The sequence below is a fragment of the Aotus nancymaae genome, unplaced genomic scaffold, assembly GCF_030222135.1.
Source record: "Aotus nancymaae isolate 86718 unplaced genomic scaffold, 86718_ANA_hifiasm-v0.15.2.pri h1tg000067l, whole genome shotgun sequence".
In the NCBI taxonomy this organism is placed as follows: Eukaryota; Metazoa; Chordata; class Mammalia; order Primates; family Aotidae; genus Aotus; species Aotus nancymaae.
Genome location: NW_026988482.1, coordinates 22,203,049 through 22,224,583, shown reverse-complemented (window position 1 = coordinate 22,224,583; position 21,535 = coordinate 22,203,049). Strand labels below are relative to the sequence as shown.

Here is a 21,535-nt window from a genome sequence, read left to right as displayed (position 1 = left end):
AAGCCCAAGCAACATAGTGAGACCCTGTTTCTACCAAAAAATTAAAAAGATTAGCTGGGTGTGTGGTGCATGCCTGTAGTCCCAGCTACTCAGGAAGCTGAGCAGGATTGCTTGAGCCTGGGAGGTTGAGGCTACAATGAGCTAGGATTGTGCCGCTGTGCTCCAGCCCTGGTAACAGTATTTGTCTCAAAAGAAAGAGAGGCCAGACACAGTGGCTCACACCTGTAATCCCAGCACTTTGGGAGGCCAAGGCGGGCAGATTACCTGAGGTCAGGAGTTCAAGACCAGCCTGGCCAACATAGCGAAACCCTGTCTCTACTAAAAACACAAAAATTAGCCAGGCATGGTGGCATGTGCCTGTAATCCCAGCTACCCAGGAGGCTGAGTCAGGAGAATCGCTGGAACCCAGGGGGTAGAGGCTGCAATGAGCTGAGATTGCACTCCAGCCTGGCTGAGAGCAAGACTCCATCTCAAAAAAAAAGAAGAGCGAGAGAGAAGGGAGGGAGGGAAAGAAAGAGAGAGAGAAGAAGGGAGGGAGGGAAGAAAGAAAGAGAAAGTGTCTTGTGTTCCCACTAAAAGTTTTGAGATATATTTGAATTGGACCAGCTTAATCACATGTATACCCTGAACTACACTAATGGAGGGATGGGTGCACTGGTAGACTAAGTCTAGTTAGTCTAAGTTCCACTCCTAGAATCATGCAGATCCTCAAAAGGAAATTGAGAACTGACTGGAAGGGAAAAGGGTAGGGGAGACAGATGCTGAAGAGGTCAGGCATCAGTTGGCTCCTACGGTTTCCTATGATTGTCCTGCCAACGGATTGTCCAGACGTAGTTCAGTGTCTCCCAAGTCCCCTCCATCATGCTTGGCTCCAGCTGTTGTCAGGAGGCCTTTCCCATTGACGTGTCTCCCCCTGAGAATCCAATCTCTGGTCTGGCTCTGAGGCCACAAAAACATTCTGGTTGTCTCGTTTGTCACAGCCTTTGAAAGGCAGAGCCGGGGACTGAAATCTCCTTGTTACTCCTCTCCTCCAGGTAAATCTTCCCAGTTTTTCCCATTATTCTACATAAGACTTGGCTGTATAATTTGGACAGGTTTCCTAACTTTTTTCTTATTTTATTTTATTTTTTGAGATGGAGTTCCGCTCTTGTTGCCCAGGCTGGAGTGCAATGGTCTTGGCTCACCACAACCTCTGCCTCCCGGGTTCAAATAGTTCTCCTGCCTTAGCCTCCCAAGTAGCTGGGACTATAGGTGCATGCCACCATGCCCAGCTAATTTTTGTATTTTTAGTAGAGATGGAGTTTTACCATGTTGACCAGGATGGTCTCGATCTCTTGACCTCGTGATCCACCTGCCTCAACCTCCCAAAGTGCTGGGATTACAGGCGTGAGCCACCGCGTGTAGGGCTGTTGGGCCCCACAGGGTCGTGGGGTGTCTCTTATGCTGTGCTGAAGTGCAGGATTTGAGAAGTAAAGAGACGGGACACTGAAGAACTGGTGAAGAGCAGCTGGCCTCGGGGGTGCCATGCCACCTGTGAGTGGAGATTGGCGAGGCCCCGAATGCCCAGAAACGTCTGTATTAGGTACAAGCAGGGGGCAGGGTCGTAAGTGAGGTCATCATCTACAGGCTTAGTGATAGGGCATACATAATCACGTGAGTCACAAGTGAGGGGGCCACCCCATTATGTCACCTGGGCAGAGAGGTGGGCCATGCCCAGTAGTAGAGGGTTGTGTACAGAAAAGGGGTCCACCCCCATTAGGTCACCGAGGCAAGGAGGTGAGCTATGTGAAACAGGTGTTGTGCTCAACACTTTTTATCTGGGGGCTGGAGACTTCAAAGGATTTCTAATAGAAGGATACTGTAAGCCAATGCAGTGGGAGCTGACAGACTTGTGCTCTTCTCTTAAGATATTTACGGGAGGATGATTTGAGCTAGCACAGAAGTGAGAAAAGACTGACAGGGTATACAGCCACTGTGACTGGTCACACCAGAGGGGTTCTTCTTTCCCTTTTAAAGTTTAAAAAACTCACTGTTTTGTGAATGTCTGCTTTAATGACCCAGATAAACACCAGCCAAGCCTTTGGAAGGAGGCGTCTCTAAGCCAGAACAAGAGTTGAGAAACTTGCTGGGTCTTTCTACAGAAAAGTGAGAAAGTGAGAAGGAACCATCTCGTACCACACCCAGTTATTAAAATTAAAATGACCTTTTGTCTCTCTCTGTAAAAAAAACACTGTTGGATTCTTCCACAATTCAAACTGGGAGGAATATGGCAGTAAGGATTTAATTCACTACTTTATAGCTTACTAGCTCCATGATCCATCACACCCCAAACAAGGAAACATGTGGTGGGGAGGGTGGCAAGAACCATCAAGAAATTTAAAAGCGATTCTGGTGGAAATAAAATTAAAACTAAAGTCAAAAAACCAGATGTGAGTCTTGCTGTTAATTAAAATGCCTACTCAAGGATTTCACCTAAGTATCTTTCTCCCTTCACTTCTGATGGGCTTCATTACATTCTATCCCAAAATATGGCACCTTGGCATTTGAGAAATTGCAGAAGCAGGAAGGTCTCTCTGACTTTCCTCTCAACCTTCACCTCCCTTGAAGTAGGCCATAATTCTCTGACCTTCTTCCTTGCAGTCGGTCGTAAGATCCTCCTTCCAGAGGTGTCCCTCCGTGTCTGAAGGATAGAAACATCCTTATCCTCAAAGACACAGGGACTCCAGGAAGAGTTTGAACTGACAGGCCTTGGTAAGTTTCCCCTAGGGTATTTCTATTAGATCAGACCCTGTTGTCCTCCAATCATATTTTTCCAAAACCATCCACTTCATCATCAAATTAGTATTAAAATAATGCACAAGTTGTCCAGGCACAGTGGCTCACGCCTGTAATCCCAGCAATTTGGGAGGCCAAAGCAGGCAGATCACTTGAGGTTAGCCTGGCCAAATGGTGAAACCCTCTCTACTAAAACTACAAAAATTAGCCAGGCAATCCCAGCTACTCGGGAGGCTGAGGTGAGAGAATCCCTTCAGCCTGAGAGGTGGAGGTTACATTGAGCCAAGATTACGCCACTGAACTCCAGTCTGGGCAACAGAGCAAGACTCTGTCTTAAACACACACACACACACACACAAATTTACCTGTTTCTTTGGGTCTTCATTTTCGAAGGTCCCATACTGCATAGAACTTACATCAAATATATTTATATGCTATTTTCACTTATTAATCCATCTTTTGTTATAAGATTCTCAGCCATGAACCTAGCAACAGATGAAGAAAAAAATCTTTTCCCTTCTACACTTCCAACATATAAAAAATAGGTTTAACAAACTTTTAGAACCAGGACATTTTTCTTCTAAGAATATTTTATTCTTTCACTCATATTACTTTAATATTCATACGTATATTCTGCCAAGTAAATAACCTTTCCAAATTATGTATCAGTCTATATGCATCATGTCAAATTTTCAAATCCCTGTATTTCCACTAAGATACATATTCTACTTTGGAATCTTTCTGCACATTTATATGAATAAGCTAAATATCTCTACAAACATATGCAAGTAATATATTTGTTTTGGGTTATGATGTAACAAAATAATTATATACCAATGCAGTGTCTTATTTATTCATATGTGATACTGAAACAAGGTTTTTACACAAAAAACTGGTTTTATTAAAATAAAATTTACAGAAATTATGAACAGTCTATTTGTGTGAAAGCTCCTCTTCAGATATATTTTCCACTTGGCTATATGTAACATATACCTTAGCATGAAATAAAATTCCAAAATCATTCAAGTAGTACAACTAATAAACTTGAATTGTATTTTTAGTGTCAAGAAGAAGAAATGTAACTGTTTAAGATTCAGTGGAAGTGACTTCTCCTTTTCCTGCTCTTCTACCTCTTAACCTACTTCTCAGCGTTTGCTGCTAAGCAGAGGCAGTCTTCCACTGAAGCACTAGCGTGGGGTTTCAGAGCGCTCTGCCTGTTTTACACATGCTGAGGATAAAATGTTTGGACTTAAAGCCCATCAAGACAAAATATTGGGGTGTCAATAACAACCCTTTTAAAAATGCCTGGTTCTTCAGACAGAGAAAATAAAAATCACCCTTCATTTCTACCCCAGATTAACTTCCAAAAATCAAAAAACAGGCTGGGCCTGTTCTGCGGTATGGTAGCCACATGCGTGTAGGGTCCGCTAGATTTCCTCATTTTTGTCTCTGTCCTGACCAAGAAACACACAGTGCCTTGACCCAGCCTGCTGATGGTTTCCTCTGCAGATCTGAACCCCAGCCCGGGCCTTGAACATTCCCAGGCACTGATAAAGGTGTTTAGGTTGTAGCTGGAAACACTGAAAGATCAACTGTGCTGCTAAACATGTAGAAGCTAGCCCAGCCCCCACCCAAATTCCTTACATCCTCATGTGAACTCCATCACCCAACCCCCTCGCTAGGGACATGCCCAGGTAGAACATCCCTCGTCTCACTGCCGCCATGAGGACGCTGCAGCCCACACTGTACCTAAGTTCCCCTCATAAGCGCTTTGAACTGATCACCCTGCCATTTAGTGCTTCTTCCTTTAGAATCGCCAACTGGCCCCATCTTGGGAAGGTTTGGAGCACTGTCTCACGGGAATTCCCCATCAGGTCCAACCCAGGGCTGGTGTGACTCCAGCCTTGAGTTGGACCTGATGGAACAATCTGGCTGTTTAAATTTAATTGAATTGAAAGACTGGTTCTTCAGTCACATCAGTCATTGTTCAAGTGCTCAAGAACCACGTGTCTGGTGTTTACCACCTTGCACAACACAAGTACGGAACATTTCCATCACTGCAGAAAGCTCCACTGGATGGTACTGGGCTGGACCCCAGAGGAGAGGATTCATATAAAAACATGCTGCTATATGCATATTTTCCTTCTTAGTCATAAACGCTGCTTGGTTTTCTTAGTTGTTATTATTGTTGTTGTTTGTTTTGTTTTTGAGACAGGGTCTCACTCTGTGACCCAGGCTGGAGGGCCATGGCACAATCACAGCTCACTGCAGCCTCAATCTCCTGGACTCAGGTGATTTTCCCACCTCAGCCTCCTGAGTAGCTGGGATCACAGGCGTGTGCCACCATACCTGGCTATTTTTTTTGTATTTTTTGTGGAGATGAGGTTTTGCCACAATGCCTAGGCTGGTCTTAAACTCCTGGGCTCAAACAGTCCACCTGCCTCGACCTCCCAAAGTGCTGGGTTTATGGGTGTGAGCCACCGTAACCTGCCAAAGTTTTTTGTTTAAGCTTATTTTCAACACCATTAGCCACAATCTGTTCATTTTAGCCCAAGAGAGTGGTATAAAAATAAGAGATTGTGTACAATTTCTCCAAATCATGTGATGTCACTTAAGAGCCCGAAGTCCTGTAATGAATCTCACCTTTGCCAAATCAAACACGGTCCCATGACTCCCTCTGCTATGGGTGGAGTCGTCCTGTGGTACCCACAAGGAAGCCTTGCTAGGAACTCCTTATCAGTGTGGACTGGTCATCTCCATTACCCTATATGGCCATCTTGGAGGAAAGGACTCTGAGAGCATTGCCTCTGCTCTTTACTGAGGTGTGTCCCACGACCCCCAAGGTGACCATTCAGGTCAGGATGGCCATCCATGCAGGCCATTCAAGACTTCCCATGAACAGCCAGTCCCACACTTCCTTAACTAGAGCTACCCACGCACCATCTGAGCATCTCATGCAGACATTCCAGCCTTTCTTTCTACCTTTAAGGCCCAGCTTGTACCTAACAAGTCTCTCCTGAGAGCCTACACTTGCCAAAATATAACTTAAAACATATGGAAATGGCAGTTTATATAAACTCAAGGAAGATTATTCTCAGTAAAAGAAATAAACTCTTTCAAAATAACAAAATAAACTCTCATCTGATTAGTCCAATATAAATGCTCTTTTCACAATCCCTTTATCTTTCATTTTTTTGAGATGGAGTCTGGCTCTGTCGCCCAGGCTGGAGTGCAGTGGCACAATCTTGGCTCACTGCAACCTCCACCTCCTGAGTTCAAGAGATTCTCCTGCCTCAGCCTCCCAAGTAGCTGAGAATACAGGAGCACGCCACCACACCTGGCGAATTTTTGTATTTTTAGTAGAGACAGGATTTTGCCATGTTGGCCCGGCTGGTCTGGAACTCCTGGCCTCGGGTAATCCGCCCACCTCGGCCTCCTAAAGTGCTGGAATGACAGGTGTGAGGCTCCACACCTGGCCCCTTTATCTTTTCATTCCTGAAAACAATGCACTGAACTTCAGTATTTGGTCTTTCAGTTATAATTCTTAAAAATAAGACATTTTAAAACATACTAAATGTGCATTACTTGGAAATAAGTGTACGCAAATGAACCTGGAAATATCAATATATAAACCAGTTTTTCAATTCTCCAGTCCATAGAGGGAGGTATTCATGTACTTGACATTTGAAAACCATTTTTCTTAGCAACTATGATAGTGGTTTCTAGACTGTGTCCTCAAGCACAAACCATTCTTCCTGTATGACACGACCGTAACAATGATTTACAGCTCCAGAGAAGAGCGAGATTTGCAGTCTTCTGATGGATATCAAAGTTGAAGGCTAAAAGACACTTTGGTGGTATAGCTGGGAACAGATTCTGTAACAAAAAGAAAAAAATATGCTCAATCCTTCACCATTTTATTATAAAATCTAACCACATGCTATGGCCTATGCCAATACATACATTATTGCCACTTCATGTTTTAAGTCTGGAGATACTGTATAGGTCATAAATAATGCATTTTTCACCATTAGGTCACCCACCACAAATGTGTAGTCAAGCTTTTTTGCTCTCGTTCCCCAGGCTGGAGTGCAATAGCACAATCTCGGCTCACTGCAACCTCCACCTCCTGGGTTCAAGCGATTCTCCTGTCTCAGCCTCCCAAGTAGCTGGGATTACAGGTGCCTGCCACTACGCCCAGCTAATTTTTGTATTTTTAGTCAAGACAGGGTTTCTCCATGTTGGTCAGGCTGGTCTCATACTCCCGACCTCAGGTGATCCACCCTCCTCGGTTTCCCAAAGTGTTGGGATTACAGGTGCGAGTCACCACGCCCGGCCTATTTTGATTTTAAAAGCTAATTATTATTGCTGGCCACAGAGATCTAAAACTTAACACCTATTTTCTTTCTTTCTTGTAGTTTTACATAGTAGCACTACAATATAATTGTGAATAAATTGAGTAAATTAGAACACTAAAGTTTCTCACAAGAGGAAAATCATACAACCCAAAGATAAATTTTGGCACATAAATGGTTCTGTTATTTCAGTTTCACATTTACGATAAATTTCTAATTTATTTCATATTAGTTCAGCATTCAAAATTAGGGATGTCCAAACAGATTGAAAGTAACCATATAGAAATTTTAGTTTCACTGAAGAACATTTTAATTTGCCCAATAAATGACACTTTTTATCATTTCTGACTATCTGAATCTGACTAATCATCTTCAGACCTCTACTGGTGAGGGAAGGGTATGCTCATGCATGCATTTTCTGGGGGTGACTGAGGGAGCCTGTCCACAGATGCTCATCTTCAGAGGCCCAGGGCCAGTCCTGATTCCTCACTAAGTCCACATGCGGGACAACATCTCTGTTGCTGTCAGGTCTGCACCTAGCTCATCAAAGAACTAAAAAATAACTCTCAGGCATCCACACCCAGAAAGGAGGCAGTGATTAGAAGACCGAAGACTGATGTATGCCTTTTTCCTGGGGATGCCACCTTGTGATGGAAGGAAGGGCTTAAGGCTTCCAGAACATCATTAGGATCTCTTCACTCTTTTGGAAACAGCTGCCGGAATCTGGCACTGGAAAAAGACTTCCCACCCTTTCCAGAGGTACTTGACCCCCTCACCCCTCTGTATTCTCACCACCCTATAACCAAAACTAAATGCATCTTCGCACGAATCGGACATCCTGTGTCTGCTCTTTCGCAATTTTTACGTAAGTGTTCTTGATTTATGTGAGATAACTTTTTCAAAATATGAATTTAAATGGATTTGAAATGTAATCTTATTTTTCTAATAACTTAGGATACTATTTTGTCAACACTGGTTAGTTAAAAATTCACATATGGTTAGTTATGCAACCCTCACATTTTAAGTACACATTTCCCAGACTCTCTGTCAAACAGTGGATGATTCATTGAGCATTCAAATGGACTAGGACAATTTGATATTTTAAGGAAATGTATCATTTGGGGTGTTTTGGAGGGTAAATAGAAAAATAATTTACACAGTAACATGGCCAGGGCGTGGTGGCTCACGCCTACAATCTCAGCACTTTGGGAGGCCGAGGCGGGTGGATCACGAGGTCAGGAGTTCGAGAACAGCATGGCCAATAGGGTGAAACCCTGTCTCAACTGAAAATACAAAAATTAGCCGGGCCATGGTGGCATGCACCTGTAATCCCAGCTACATAGAAGGCTGAGACAGGAGAAATCGCTTGAACCCGGGAAGCGGAGGTTGCAGTGAGCCAAGGTTGCACCACTGCACTCCAGCCTGGGCGTCAGAGTGAGACTCTGCCTCAAAAAAAAAAATAAGTAAATAAATAAAACAAAAATTAAAAAATACAAAGTAACGTGCCACTCAACCAATAAACGTTTTGTCAACTTGACTTTTATTAACAAATGTGTTACATAAGTGGAAGTCTATATACTCATTTTAAATAATTTTAAATATGAGTAACCCACCTCTTTCTTTAAGGTCTTCAATATAGGCTTTCATGAATTCTTTATCAAAATGTTGGCGATCTCGTTCACTCTCCATTATTTCATCGCCATCTTGACATTGGGCATTATCAATAGGATTGTCCATAAGGCTTACAAATCTATTCAAGAAAGCACAAAAAATATCACATTATCATCTGTGCATTTTCAATTGCAAAATTCCTCATATAAGATAACCTCTGTTATCCCAAGTTCTGGTTTTTAGATAGAGTCTTGCTCTGTCATCCAGGCTGCAGTGCAGTGGTGCACAGTCATAGCTCACTGCAGCCTGAACCGCTGAAGCTCAAGCGACCCTTGCTCCTCAGCCTTTCAGGTGGCATATGTCACCATGCCAGGCTTTTTTTTTTTTTTTTTTGAGACAGGGTCTCGCTTTGTTGCCCAGCTTGGAGTGCAGTGGTGCGATCACTGCTCACTGCAACCTCAAACTCCTAGACTTAAGCAATCCTCCTGCCTCAGCCTCCCAAGTATCTAGGACTACAGGGACATACCACCATGCCTGGCTAATTTCTTAAATTTGTGTAGAGACAGGATCTCGCTGTGTTGCTCACACTGGTCTCGAACTCCTGAGCTAAAGCAATCCTCCTGCCTCAGCCCCACAAAGGTTTAGGTTACAGGCATGAGCCACTGTGCCCAGCCATACTATCATTCTTGATAAGGCGAGTTCTGTCACATTACTCTTGTTTTCTAAAATTATTATTACTGTCCTTAGCTTTTGTCCTTTCACATATACTGTCAAATCCATTTCTCAAGCTCCGAAAAAGAAATTCCACTGGAGTTATGATTGGAATTATATCACACTTAAGTATAATTTTTGGAAGAAATCACATCTTCACAATCTTTTCACCTAGAAAAGATACATTATGCCTTTGTCAAATATTTAAGACTTCTTTATTATTCTTTGGGAAGACGGTTTAATACTCTTCATGTAAGGGAACTATTTTCACTAGAGGTTTCCTAGATATTTTATATTTTCAGTTATTATTAATGTCATCATTCTTGCATTATTTTTCTACAGGTTATTTCTAAGAAATCAGTAAGCTATGAAATTTTTATACAAACTTGTATCAATTCTTTTTATTGAACTTTCAGTAATTCAAAGAGCTTCCATCTGATTCTCTTATATGTCTGAGTCCTCCAATTATATCATTTGAAATTACTTTAATTTGGTGACAGGTTTATCCTGACTGACTGCTACTGGACTTGAAGCTGCCAAGCCTGCTTCCCGGGGCTGGAAGTGGAAGGGGCTCTAGGGAGGAGTCCTTCCTGCTAGCACTCTCACCAGTGCTCCTCTTCTTATTCAAACAGTATTCCACACGCAGCCAATCACAGTGGAAAGAGTGGAGTAGGGCAGGTGCGAGATGTCTTACACCCTGCTAATCTTGTGCTTATACAGATACAAAGTTGGTCTCTTTCTTTCCAGCAGTCAAACCTCTCTTTTTGTTTGCCATGCATTTATTGCAAGGACAGGAATATGATTGAACTCTGTGGATAGTAAGCACTTACACTGAAGAACTGGGGGTCCTGGGGAAATAGTCTCACTAATGGTTATGTTAACAATCACCTGATGTTCAAGGCCGATGAGTCTCTGGACAGAGAGAAGGTGGCTCTTACTAGAGCAGCCTAGTGTAAAGAATGTGGGAAGGGCCCAAACTGCTGGGGATGGACAAAAAAAAAACAACCAAAGCTCCAGATTCCGGGAGGATGTGCTGCCAGGGAGCCATTGGGTGCCTTGGAGTCATTTCAGGGGAGGGCGGAGCTAGAGCTTTTCAATTCCACTTCCATCTCACCCCAGATTGGAGGCTGTTTGTAGTACATTTGCATGGATGTTTTTCCTTAGTTGTGGGTGGTTTATAGGTTCACTTAAGGAAAACTAAAGAAGGGTGAAGCAGGCAGGGAGGGTCCTTTCAAGATCTGCTGACCCCTCCAGGCCAGTAGCAATTTGAGCACTGAGTGAGAGACCATGGGCCCTGGACATATGTCCCTCAGCACCATCAACCAGCAAGCAACATTTGTCCAGAAATCCTCTGAGCCTTATGCCTCCTCCTCATGCCGTCATGAACTCCAAAATCCTGTAAAAAGTCACCAGAACTTCTATGAGTTGGGATTGGGTTCTCAGAGTACGAGAGGCTCCAGTGCACCTCATCCTTACCTGTGTCTGAGTGCATGTACTGGGATTTCTGGGCTACTCACTTTAAAGGTGTGGACGAGTCACAAAGGGCAGTTGGGAGCTCCACCAAATGGTCCCCACTGACGACTAACAGGGTGAGCTTCTTCAGGTTCAGCATGGAGTAGGGAAGGTAGGTCAACTTGTTTTTATACAAGAGAAAGCTCTGCAGCTCTTCTAGCCTAAGAAGAGGCAAAAAAGATCAGAACACATGGACTTAGCACCATAGCTAAGAAAACTAGTGTGAATCACAAATAAATTCTAACAGGAAGTCCCTACTTTATTTTATACATTTGACCTTTATGAGAACCGACTTATTCTAAGTTTTGACAGGGTCTCACTATGTTGTCCAGGTTGGAGTTCAGTAGCAAAATCTCAGCTCACTGCAGCCTCAATCTCCTGGGCTCGAACAATCCTCCCACCTCAACCTCATGAGTAACTAGGACTACAGGCACATGCCACCATGCCTGGCTAATTTTTTGTATTTTTTGTAGAGACAGGGTCTTGCCATAGTGCCCAGGCTGGTCTTGAACTCCTGGGCTCAAGCAATCTGCCCGCCTCGGCTTCCTGAAGTGTTGAGATTACAGGTGTGAGCCACTGTGCCTGGCCTGAGTTTTAAATAACTAACGTCATGCCAGGCGACCTGATTTTTTTGTGAGTTTTTACTGACTTAATCACCAGTTGAAGACACAGCTATAGCAGTGGGATAAGTATACTGCACAATACACGCTAGGCCATGACGGAGCCTCAAACATCAGTATGTCCCTTCTAAGAGTCTACTGCATTTACAAGGGTTAGCAGGGCATGGGAAGGCAGTCATACGAGAACTGAAGTGAGAATAAACAGATTTTAGCAATGTACTTCCTTTCTTTTTTTAATGATAGAGATGGGGTCTCACTATATTACCTAGGCTTGTCTTGAACTCCTGGCTTCAAGCAATCCTCCTGCCTTGGCCTTCCAAAGTGGGATTACAGGCAAGAGCCACTGTGCCCAGCCTCCTCCTGTACATCTTTAAAGCACAGTTACCCTTCTCTCATCGCATTTTCTAACTTTAAAACAGGAAGACAACTGCAGAGTGAAAAGTAAATGAGCAAAATATGTTCCAGGTATGTCTTATTCTGTTTTCCATTTTATTCTAACTCAGTGGCCTCCCCCTGGGAATTTTTCTTTCATTTATTTGCAAAACTTTGGCAATCTCACAGACATTTCATTTCATAAAGTTCACATGTTTCAAACTAAAAGATTCCCTCTTAGTCTCAAAACCCTAGAAAGCATCAATACGCATCGCACGTACCAGGAATAGAGAAAAGTCATACAGGATGGCATTCAGGCCTAAGCCGTTGCTGTCATCTGTGTCATAATAGCTTGTGTTTCTTTATAAAAAAGATTGTACGCCAACCCTAGAAAGCATCAATACACATCGCACGTAGCAGGAATAGAGAAAAGTCATACAGGATGGCATTCAGGCCTAAGCCATTGCTGTCATCTGTGTCATAATAGCTTGTGTTTCTTTATAAAAAGGATTGTAGGCCAGGCACGGTGGCTCATGCCTGTAATCCCAACACTTTGGGAGGCCAAGGCAGGAGAATCACTTGAGCCCAGGACTTCAAGACCAGTCTGGGTAATATAGCAAGACCTTGTCTCTACAAGTAATTTTTTAAAAAATTAGCCAGGTGTGAATGGCACACATCTGTGGTCCCAGCTACTTGGGAGGCTGAGGTGGGGGAAGTGCTTGAGCCCAGGCGGTCGAGGCGGCAGTGAGCCGTGACAGTGCCACTGCACTCCAGTCTGGGCCAGTGAGACTCTTCTTAAAAAAAGGATTGCGGATTCCAGGATGCCAGAGATTGTGTTTCATTTACCACTTTAAACCTGTCCCATTCTCTGGGCTTGCCATACAGGAGCCTAATACCTTATAAATGAATGACTGAATCTTCCAAGATTCAGCGTAATTCTTATTTTTAAAAACATGAAATAGCTACAAGAATATAATTTGAGCCAGGCACAGTGGTTCATGCCTGTAATCCCAGAACTTTGGGAGGCCAAGGCAGGAGGATCGCTTGCGCCCAGGAGTTTGAGATCAGCTTGGGAAACAAAGCAAGACCCTGTCTCAACAGAAAATAAAAAATTTAAAATATGCATATTTTTAATTGTAAAGACTATAATTTAAAAACCTGGCTAAGCATATCAATTTGTTTGAAAGTTTATGTATAATGAATCAATAAATGAAACTAATAAAAATTGTCCTCATTGATATTCTAAACGTAACATAAAGTGATATGTTTCCATTCTATACTTAATAAATTAACTTTTCTACTTCTGTAGAGTGAAGGAAAGTTAATGGTGCCATTCTATAAAAGACCAAAGCAAATTAAAGGTCATCAAAGCAATGAAGACGTGCTCAAATGCACATAAACACATACATGTATGATGCAGACTGGAAACTGTCTTATTCTATACTTTCCCTGGAAACTGATTTCCTGGAAACAATGAATTCTGGAAAATTAGTTAATTCCAAAGAACATTCATGTACTATACTTGTTTTAAATGTGAACAGTGTTTGAAGCGTTAGTAACTAATACATACACCTCACCTGAGAATGCAAGTAGCTACCTGTCTATATCTTGCGGCAGGTCAGTCAGGTTATTGTTGCTGATATCCAACCACTGCAAATTAGACATCCGCAGGACACAGATCGGGACACTGGAAAACTTGTTTGCTGAGATATCTACAAATGTAACTTGCTTCAAATTACTTAACTAGAAAAGAATAACAAAATGTTCTAATTACTTTTATAAGAGTGGGAATTAAGTTCAACTAATAATTGTTAGATAAATGTTTCCTCCCCAAAGCCATTTCTGTGAATACATGCAAAACAGATCAATACAGTACGTATTTTGGAGCACCCTATATGTGTCATTCACTGTGAACACGTACGAGAGCTAAGAGAAGTGCTACACTGCGGCTGCCCTCCAGGAGTTTGTATTGCTATGATTTATCAGTGCAGGCTAGGCGTGGTGGCTCATGCCTGTAATTCAAGCACTTTGGGAGGAGAAGGTAGACAGATTGCTTGAGCCCAGAAGTTCAAAACAAGGCTGGACACCGTGGCAAAACCCCATCTCCACAAAAAATACAAAAGTTATCTGGGTGTGGTGGTATACACCTCTAGTTCCAGCTATTTAGGAGGCTGAATTGGGAATATTGCTTGAACCTGAGAGTTTGAGGGTGCAGTGAGCCATGATTGAGCCACTCTACTCCAGCCTGGGTGACAAAGCGAGACCCTTTCTCAAAATAAATAAATAAAATAATCAGTGCAATTTTATGTAGCAAGAACTAACGTGAAGAAGTTTTCAACTTGCAATGTTTGGTAACAAAGAAATATATGGCTAATCTGCCCAACATCACAGTGGGGTAAGGGCCAGGAGTCAGAAAAGATTTCACAGAGAATGGAGCATTCACATTGGGGCCTGAGGTTCCCTGACAGGTGGAAAGAAGGAAACGGAGGTGAGGGAGCCGCATGTAAAACATCACAGAAGACAGGAAGTGCCCGTCGTGAGGAGTAGAGTGACTTACTGAAGACGGCATCGACAAGTTTTGGCAAATGACCAGAAAGCTCTACTGCTTGTGTTTTATATCCATAAAACTTTTATTTTTGACATATAACTGAAATACATATAGAAACATATTTTTATTTCAAATGAAAATCTATAAATATTGAATAAAGCAGGAAAAGTATCTTGTGGTTGGATTTGGTTTTGTAAGTTTAGTGATACTATGAAACATAGAAGAGTTATCTTTTTTTTTTTTTTTTTTTGAGACGAAATCTTGCTCTATGGCCCAGTCTGGAGGGCAGTGGCGCGACTGCAGCTCACTGAAGCTCCACCTCCCTGGTTCAAGCGATTCTTCTGCCTCAGCTTCCCAGGTAGCTGGGATTACAGGTGCCTGCTGCCAGCTAGTTTTTGTATTTTTAGTAGAGACAGGATTTTGCCACGTTGGTCAGGCTGGTCTCAAACTCCTGACCCCAAGTGACCCACCCACCTTGGCCTCCCAAAGTGTTGGGATTACAGGTATGAGCCACTATGCCCAGCCTGGAGCTCCCTTTGATTGACTTATTTTGAGAACCCATGAATAAAATCTGAGCTGACTCTCAGAATACACTTTCAAAATTCTTATGAACTATGGAGCCAGTTGGACCAGTAGGAGGTATTACTGAAATGTAAAGGGAAGAAAAGTATAGACACAATTTAACTTAATATAAAACCCAATTCCAGGTTGCCAGATTTGCTTTAGTGAGACACAGGCCAGATTCATTCTATTGTATAGGATATTCTAATTTTGCTTGTTTTGAATTTAGAAAATGAATGTGAAGGCAGTAATGTGACGGTGAACAATCAGTCAAGAGAGAGTTTGGGAGCCCATACTTCAGTCTAAAGTTTCTGACCGTGTTGCCAGGGTGATCAGATCAGCAGAAAAATACAGACTGAATTGCCATTACTCTCTCTTCTTTTTTCTTTTTACAGTAAATGTAGAAAATGTATTTTTAGAATGTAAAATAACTTACTGAAGATATTTAAGAAAACAATTTAAGACTTTCATGAAAATTAGAATAAGAAAAATCACAATGGCATTGGATCCACAAGTTCTGCTATGAATATATAAAAAATTTTACTCCTTTTATTTTCAATTTTACCGTTGTGGATAAATAAATCAGGATCTGCATTATAGACATCAGGTATCATATATTACAAGCATCATCAATCATTAAATAAAAATTTATTGTGTGACGTTTTCCTTTGATAGCATTTCTGAACTTAAATTCAGGTTCTGGCCTCGTATAAAATGTTTTTAAAGAAGGGCAGGCACAGTGGCTCACATCTATAACCCCAGCACTCTGGGAGGCCAAGGCAGCTGATCACCTGAGGTCAGGAGTTCGAGACCAGCCTGGCCAACATAGTGAAACCCCATCTCTACTAACAATACAAAAATTAGCCGGTGTGGTGGTGATGCGCACCTGTAGTCCCAGCTACTCAGGAGGCCGAGGCAGGAGAATTACTTGAACCCAGGAGGCAAAAGCTGCAGTGAGCCAAGATCACACCACTGCACTCTAGCCTGGGTGACAGAGCAAGACTCCATCTCAAAAAAAAAAAAGTTTTAAAGACCAGTATAGTGTGATCGAAATGTCAGGAAAAGGTGGTATAATAAAGATGGATTTCATATGTTAAAACTTCTTGCCATGTTATAGACCATCCCATGTAATAAACCAAATAAAAGTAAATCATAGCGCAGAAATGTTTACTTCTTACTTCAAAGGGCAGCTCCATTAACTCTAGATTTCCAGAACAATCCAGTCTGTCTAGATTTTCGCAGTCTCCCAATTCTGGAGGAATGCTCTTCAGATGGTTAAAACTGACATTGAGTTCCTTCAGGTTCTTCAAACAACCTGTCATCAGAAAATGTTACCATCAAATATCGTAAGTCGAGAATGCACTTAATACACCTAACCTATCAAACATCATAGCTTCGCCTAGCCTACTTAAACGTGCTTGGAACACTTACATTAACCTACAGTTGGGCAAAATTATCTACCATAAAGCCTGTTGTATAACAAAGTGTTAAATATCTCCTGTAATGTATTGAACACTGCACTGAAAATGAAAAGCAGAATGTTTGTATGGGTACTCAAAGTACAGCGTGCCTCTTCCTTCCTTCCTTCCTTCTTTCCTTCCTTCCTTCCTCCCTCCCTTTCTTTTTTTCTCTTTCTTTCCCTTCATTTATTCCTTCCCTCCTTTCTTTTCTTAAATTTTTTAAATTTTACTTTAAGTTCTGGAATACATGTGCAGAACCTGCAGGTTTGTTATGTAGGTATTCATGTGCCACGGTGGTTTGCTGCACCTATCAACCCGTCATCCAGGTTTTAAGCTCCGCATGCATCAGGTATTTGTCCTAATGCTCTTCCTCCCCCTGCCCTCTACCCCCCGACAGGCCCTGGTATGTGATGCTCCCCTCCCTGTGTCCATGTGTTCTCATTGTTCAACTCCCACTTATGAGTGAGAACATGCGGTATTTGGTTTTCTGTTCCAGGCTTGGTTTTATATTTTACACCTTTCTAGACTGTTTGAATATTTTTCCCTGCACATTAATGAGGTCTGTGGGGATGACATCATATCTCCAACAGGACTCAGGTGCCTTGGAATAATCACTTGACTAATCACTTGGAATAACAACTATGTAACCAATATGTTGGTGTTTATTGCCTTATCTAATCCTCACAACAACTAAATGACAACAACCATTATCCCTACTTTACAGAGGAAGAAACTGAAGAGCAGAGAGATTTTTTAAGTATAGTGCCTCAATCCCACATTGGTCTCCCATGGATACCCCTCACCCACCAAGCTCTACTCCTCCCCCAAGTATGCAAGGATAGCATCCTCACTCCCCCACCAGTGGTCTCAACAATGGCTGCACATGGGAATCATACAGGGAATTTTTTAATGCTGGTCTGCCGTGGGCCTTGGGCATTTAAATTTTTAAGGCTCTCTGGGGGATTCTAAGGTGTAGCCAGGGTGAAAACCACTGCTCAAATCAAACTGGCTCACAGGGAAAGATTGGATATTACATTGGTGTAGTGTGGGAAGTTAAAAAGAACAGATGTGGCCGGGCGCGGTGGCTCAAGCCTGTAATCCCAGCACTTTGGGAGGCCGAGGCGGGTGGATCACTAGGTCAAGAGATCGAGACCATCCTGGTCAACACGGTGAAACCCCGTCTCTACTAATACAAAAAATTAGCTGGGCACGGTGGCGCGTGCCTGTAATCCCAGCTACTCAGGAGGCTGAGGCAGGAGAATTGCCTGAACCCGGGAGGCGGAGGTTGCGGTGAGCCGAGATCGCGCCATTGCACTCCAGCCTGGGTAACGAGAGCGAAACTCCGTCTCAAAAAAAAAAAAAAAAAAAAAAAAAAGAACAGATGTTAATCTGGCTGGCAATAATTTCAAGGAAGACATTTCAAGAGATGAACAAAGATATATATTAAGTGGAGCACTTCTGATGAAATTTCAGGCAACTGTGAGCATGACTCATCCCATGGTGATGCTCTGACACCCCCACTTTTGATGGCTCCATGCTTAATACCACATCTGTCTTGCTGCCAACCACAGGATTCCCAAGCCCAAGTGACAGGACAGCAAGGATCCCTGAGTCTAGGTCAACCTCTGTGGTTTCTCAGATGCATAAGGACAGAATCTTTCTACTTGAAAAGGTTTTTCATTTGTTTGTTCGTTTTGAGACAGGTTCTCGCTCTGTCACCCAGGCTGGATTGCAGTGGTGCCATCACTACTCACTGCAGCCTCAACCTCCTGGGCTCAAGAGATCCTCCCACAGGCACGTGCCATCATGCCTGGCTAATTTTTTACTTTTTGTAGAGATGGGTTTTCACCATGTTGCCCAGGCTGGTCTCAAACTCCTAGACTCAAGCAATCTGCTGGCCTCAGCCTCCCAAAGTGCTGGGATTCCAGGCATGCACCACCGTGCCCAGCCTAAAAAGGCTTTTTAAAAGCAACTCAGTCCTCAGAAACACTATCCAGTTATTTAAATATACTATGAGCTTGCCCAAAAGTGACCCACAAATAGTGAAATCTGGCTTCTGGCCCAGGCTCTAAACAAGTTCCTTAGTGTAATATCTAAATGATAATGATTCAGTCAACTAACATCAGTGGGACCTGGTCTCTCAAATTTGCAAAATAAAGGGGCAGGAGGTAAATGACCCCTAACATGTCAAAAATGGTGAGGGAAGGTGTTCTCTTTCCGGGTCCACAAAGGGGCGTAATTTTAAGGGCAAGAACTTCCTAGTGCCATGCCACCATCCCACCGATCTCCATCCGGGAGATTTAACAGTTTATGTTTCAATTTCGTGGGCACAGGAAGAAACTAAGAGTCAATCACTCCAGCGGAAGTTCTAAGGAACTCCTTTCATTGGCCCGGGGTCTTAGAGAAGGTGGGCGTTCCTCCCAGGTTAAAAGTCCCCTTCTTCCACACCCCTTCGGACTCCATGTTTGGATCCCCTTTCACGAACACTCTCTTGTGGAAGCTGTTTTCCCTCTCCTAAACTCCGTCTCTCTCTCTATTCCCTTCCACTCAGTGTGGAAGCTGCCTTCCTCTCCTGGATTCCATCTTTCTGGATTCTCTCACTCAGTGTGAGAGGAGCTTTCCTTCTCTGGTTTTTCCCCTCTGGGAACCCTTCTCACTCAGTGTGAGAGCAGCTTTTCTTTCTCTCACTCAGTGTGAGAGTTAGCTGTTTCTCTCTCCTTCTCCTTTTTCTCTCTCTAAATAAATCACTTTCTACAAACACTTTTGAGTCCAGCATTTACTGTGCACTGCACCATGGTCCCCTTTCATTCTTGAGAGGGCGGGAGACCAAGAACCTGGAGAAACATCCTCTCAGGGGAGCTGGAGTCACCCTGAACCCCAATATTACAATGGTACTTTTCAGTCATAAAAATTCTAAGGTCCTTTCTACCTTTCCAGAAACTGCACAAGGAAACAGAAGTTCTTGTCCTTGTTGGGTCTAGAATTTGATTTTACCCCGATTCGAAGCTAGTAAGTTTCGCCAGTTCCTGTTTCATGGATACTGGCAGAAGACACGAGGCTCCTGGTCCAAGACAGGGTATTGATGTCAGTTCTCCTTACAGCCAAGCCTACTAAGCATGATGCAGATGCCCCGGATAGATGCTATGCACATATACATCACAGCTGAGAACACCAAGCTTGGGGAACCCACTGCTTTTACAGCAAGTGGTTAGCAAGGTTGTTCTTTGCCTGGGGGCAGGTGTCACCTCATTCCTCGAGGTTAGTATGTGCATAAACGACTGCAAGATTGGCTTGGGTAAAAAGGTAGTCAGAGCCTTGCAGTCTTGACACAGCCAGCAAGACGTATATGAACACCAGAGTCCCCACAAGCCACCTCTGTCCCACAGGGTCTTGGCTTCTGGTAAATTTTCACATAACTATGGAAACCACTGGTCCCAGGGTACGTGTGTAAGAATGGAGCTCTGTGCAGCCCCAGACCTTCACTCCTCACACCCCAGGAGAAAGAGAAGCAATAATGATCACTGTCATTTTCATTTTAAATAATACAACTGACTAATGACAGAGAATTATAAAAATTTTGATCTATTAAAAAGACAGCAGGCTGGGCATGGTGGCTCACACCTGTAATCCCAGCACTTTGGGAGGCCAAGGCTGGTAGATCACCTGAAGTCAGGAGTTTCACACCAGCCTGACCAACATGGTGAAACCCCATCTCTACTAAAAAAAAAAAAAAAAATGCAAAATCAGCCAGGCGTGGTGGCACAGGACTATAATCCCAGCTACTTGGGAGGCTGAGGCAAGAGAATCACTTGAACCCAGGAGGCAGAGGTTGCAGTGATCCGAGACTGTGCCATTGCACTCCAGCCTGAGCAACAAAAGTAAAACTCCGTCTCAAAGAAAAAGACATCATAAGCTAAACTAGATTTATCAATGGATTAATATAGGAACAATCCATTCCATTTATAATAAGCATATTGCATGTTTATAGGTTTAAAACTAAATGAAAATAAACACAGAGTTCCTAAACAAAGTATTGCTCACTCATGAGACTTCTGGTTTCTGAGCAATTGGCAAGTGTCCCATGTGCTGAGTTATACAGGTGAGATGCTGACCTCACGGTCCAAAGGGATGCTGCAAACAAGCAGCTCTGGGGAGCCTCGAAACAGCCCTGCCCAGTCACTTCCTGGGGCAGCTGGAGAGGAAATGCGGTGTCTGCACACTGTCTGTCACCTGCCCGACGACGCCTGCTTAACACACAAGAGGCCCAAAGGCCCCTGCTAAACTGACATACCGATTTCTGCTGGAAGATGTGAGATTTGGTTTCTTGGCAGATCCAGAATTCTCATGGCTTGAAACAGTTCAATATATGTAGGAATGATTTGAATCAGGGTATTGCTTATGTGCCATTCTCTCAGGTGTGTCTGCTCCTTCAATGAATCTGGGAGCTCCTAAAATAGAAAGAATAACATCAATCAGAACCAGCCCCTCCGTGTGCACAAAGCCGTGTAAAGCCAAGCATTTATTTTAAAACGGTAAGTAAGAAAGCAGACGTGAGAGCGTGAAGCATAACCACTAGCACTCCAGCCATTTCCAAGAGAAACCAAAGACACCAGAGTTGTCGTAAACTTCACAGCAGTACATTAGCCCGATTTCAAAACTGCTGTGAATTCACGATGTTATTAAAATCAAATCCTAGTGAACACAAACAACCAGACTCACACTCAGAGCCACCATATGTGTTATTTATTTGCAACATACAAATTTAACATCCCCTAAAGTATGTCTATACACTAGATTTCAAAATTTGTGCTTCGTTTCCCTTTTTCTGTAGTTGCTTTTAGAAATACTTAATAAACCTCTAATATTTGCTGCACCAAATTTCCACATATTCTTAAGAGCCTACGATAGGGAAAGAGCATGACAAAGTAGGCTGGGAGACCTGGCCCCGCCATTTTCCAGTCACGCCACCTCCCTGGGCCTCCACTGCTGAAATGACATGATGAACTCAGT

The 21,535-nt window shown here is 43.0% G+C and overlaps 1 protein-coding gene across 3 annotated transcripts in view; it reads right to left on the bottom strand.

Annotated features, from left to right (window-relative positions):
• Positions 1-3,345: 3,345 nt before the first annotated feature.
• Positions 3,346-21,535, bottom strand: part of LRRC2 (leucine rich repeat containing 2) — an 82,536-nt gene continuing 64,346 nt past the window's right edge. For all 3 annotated transcript variants that reach the window (XM_012473843.3, XM_012473842.3, XM_012473841.3), the window contains exons 4-9: positions 20,817-20,973; positions 16,244-16,380; positions 13,554-13,699; positions 10,970-11,125; positions 8,744-8,880; positions 3,346-6,651 (exon numbers count right to left, since the gene is read on the bottom strand). In XM_012473843.3, the coding sequence (XP_012329266.1) occupies positions 6,602-6,651; positions 8,744-8,880; positions 10,970-11,125; positions 13,554-13,699; positions 16,244-16,380; positions 20,817-20,973 (783 nt within the window). In that variant the 3' untranslated portion in view covers positions 3,346-6,601. The remainder of the gene's footprint in view (positions 6,652-8,743; positions 8,881-10,969; positions 11,126-13,553; positions 13,700-16,243; positions 16,381-20,816; positions 20,974-21,535) is intronic.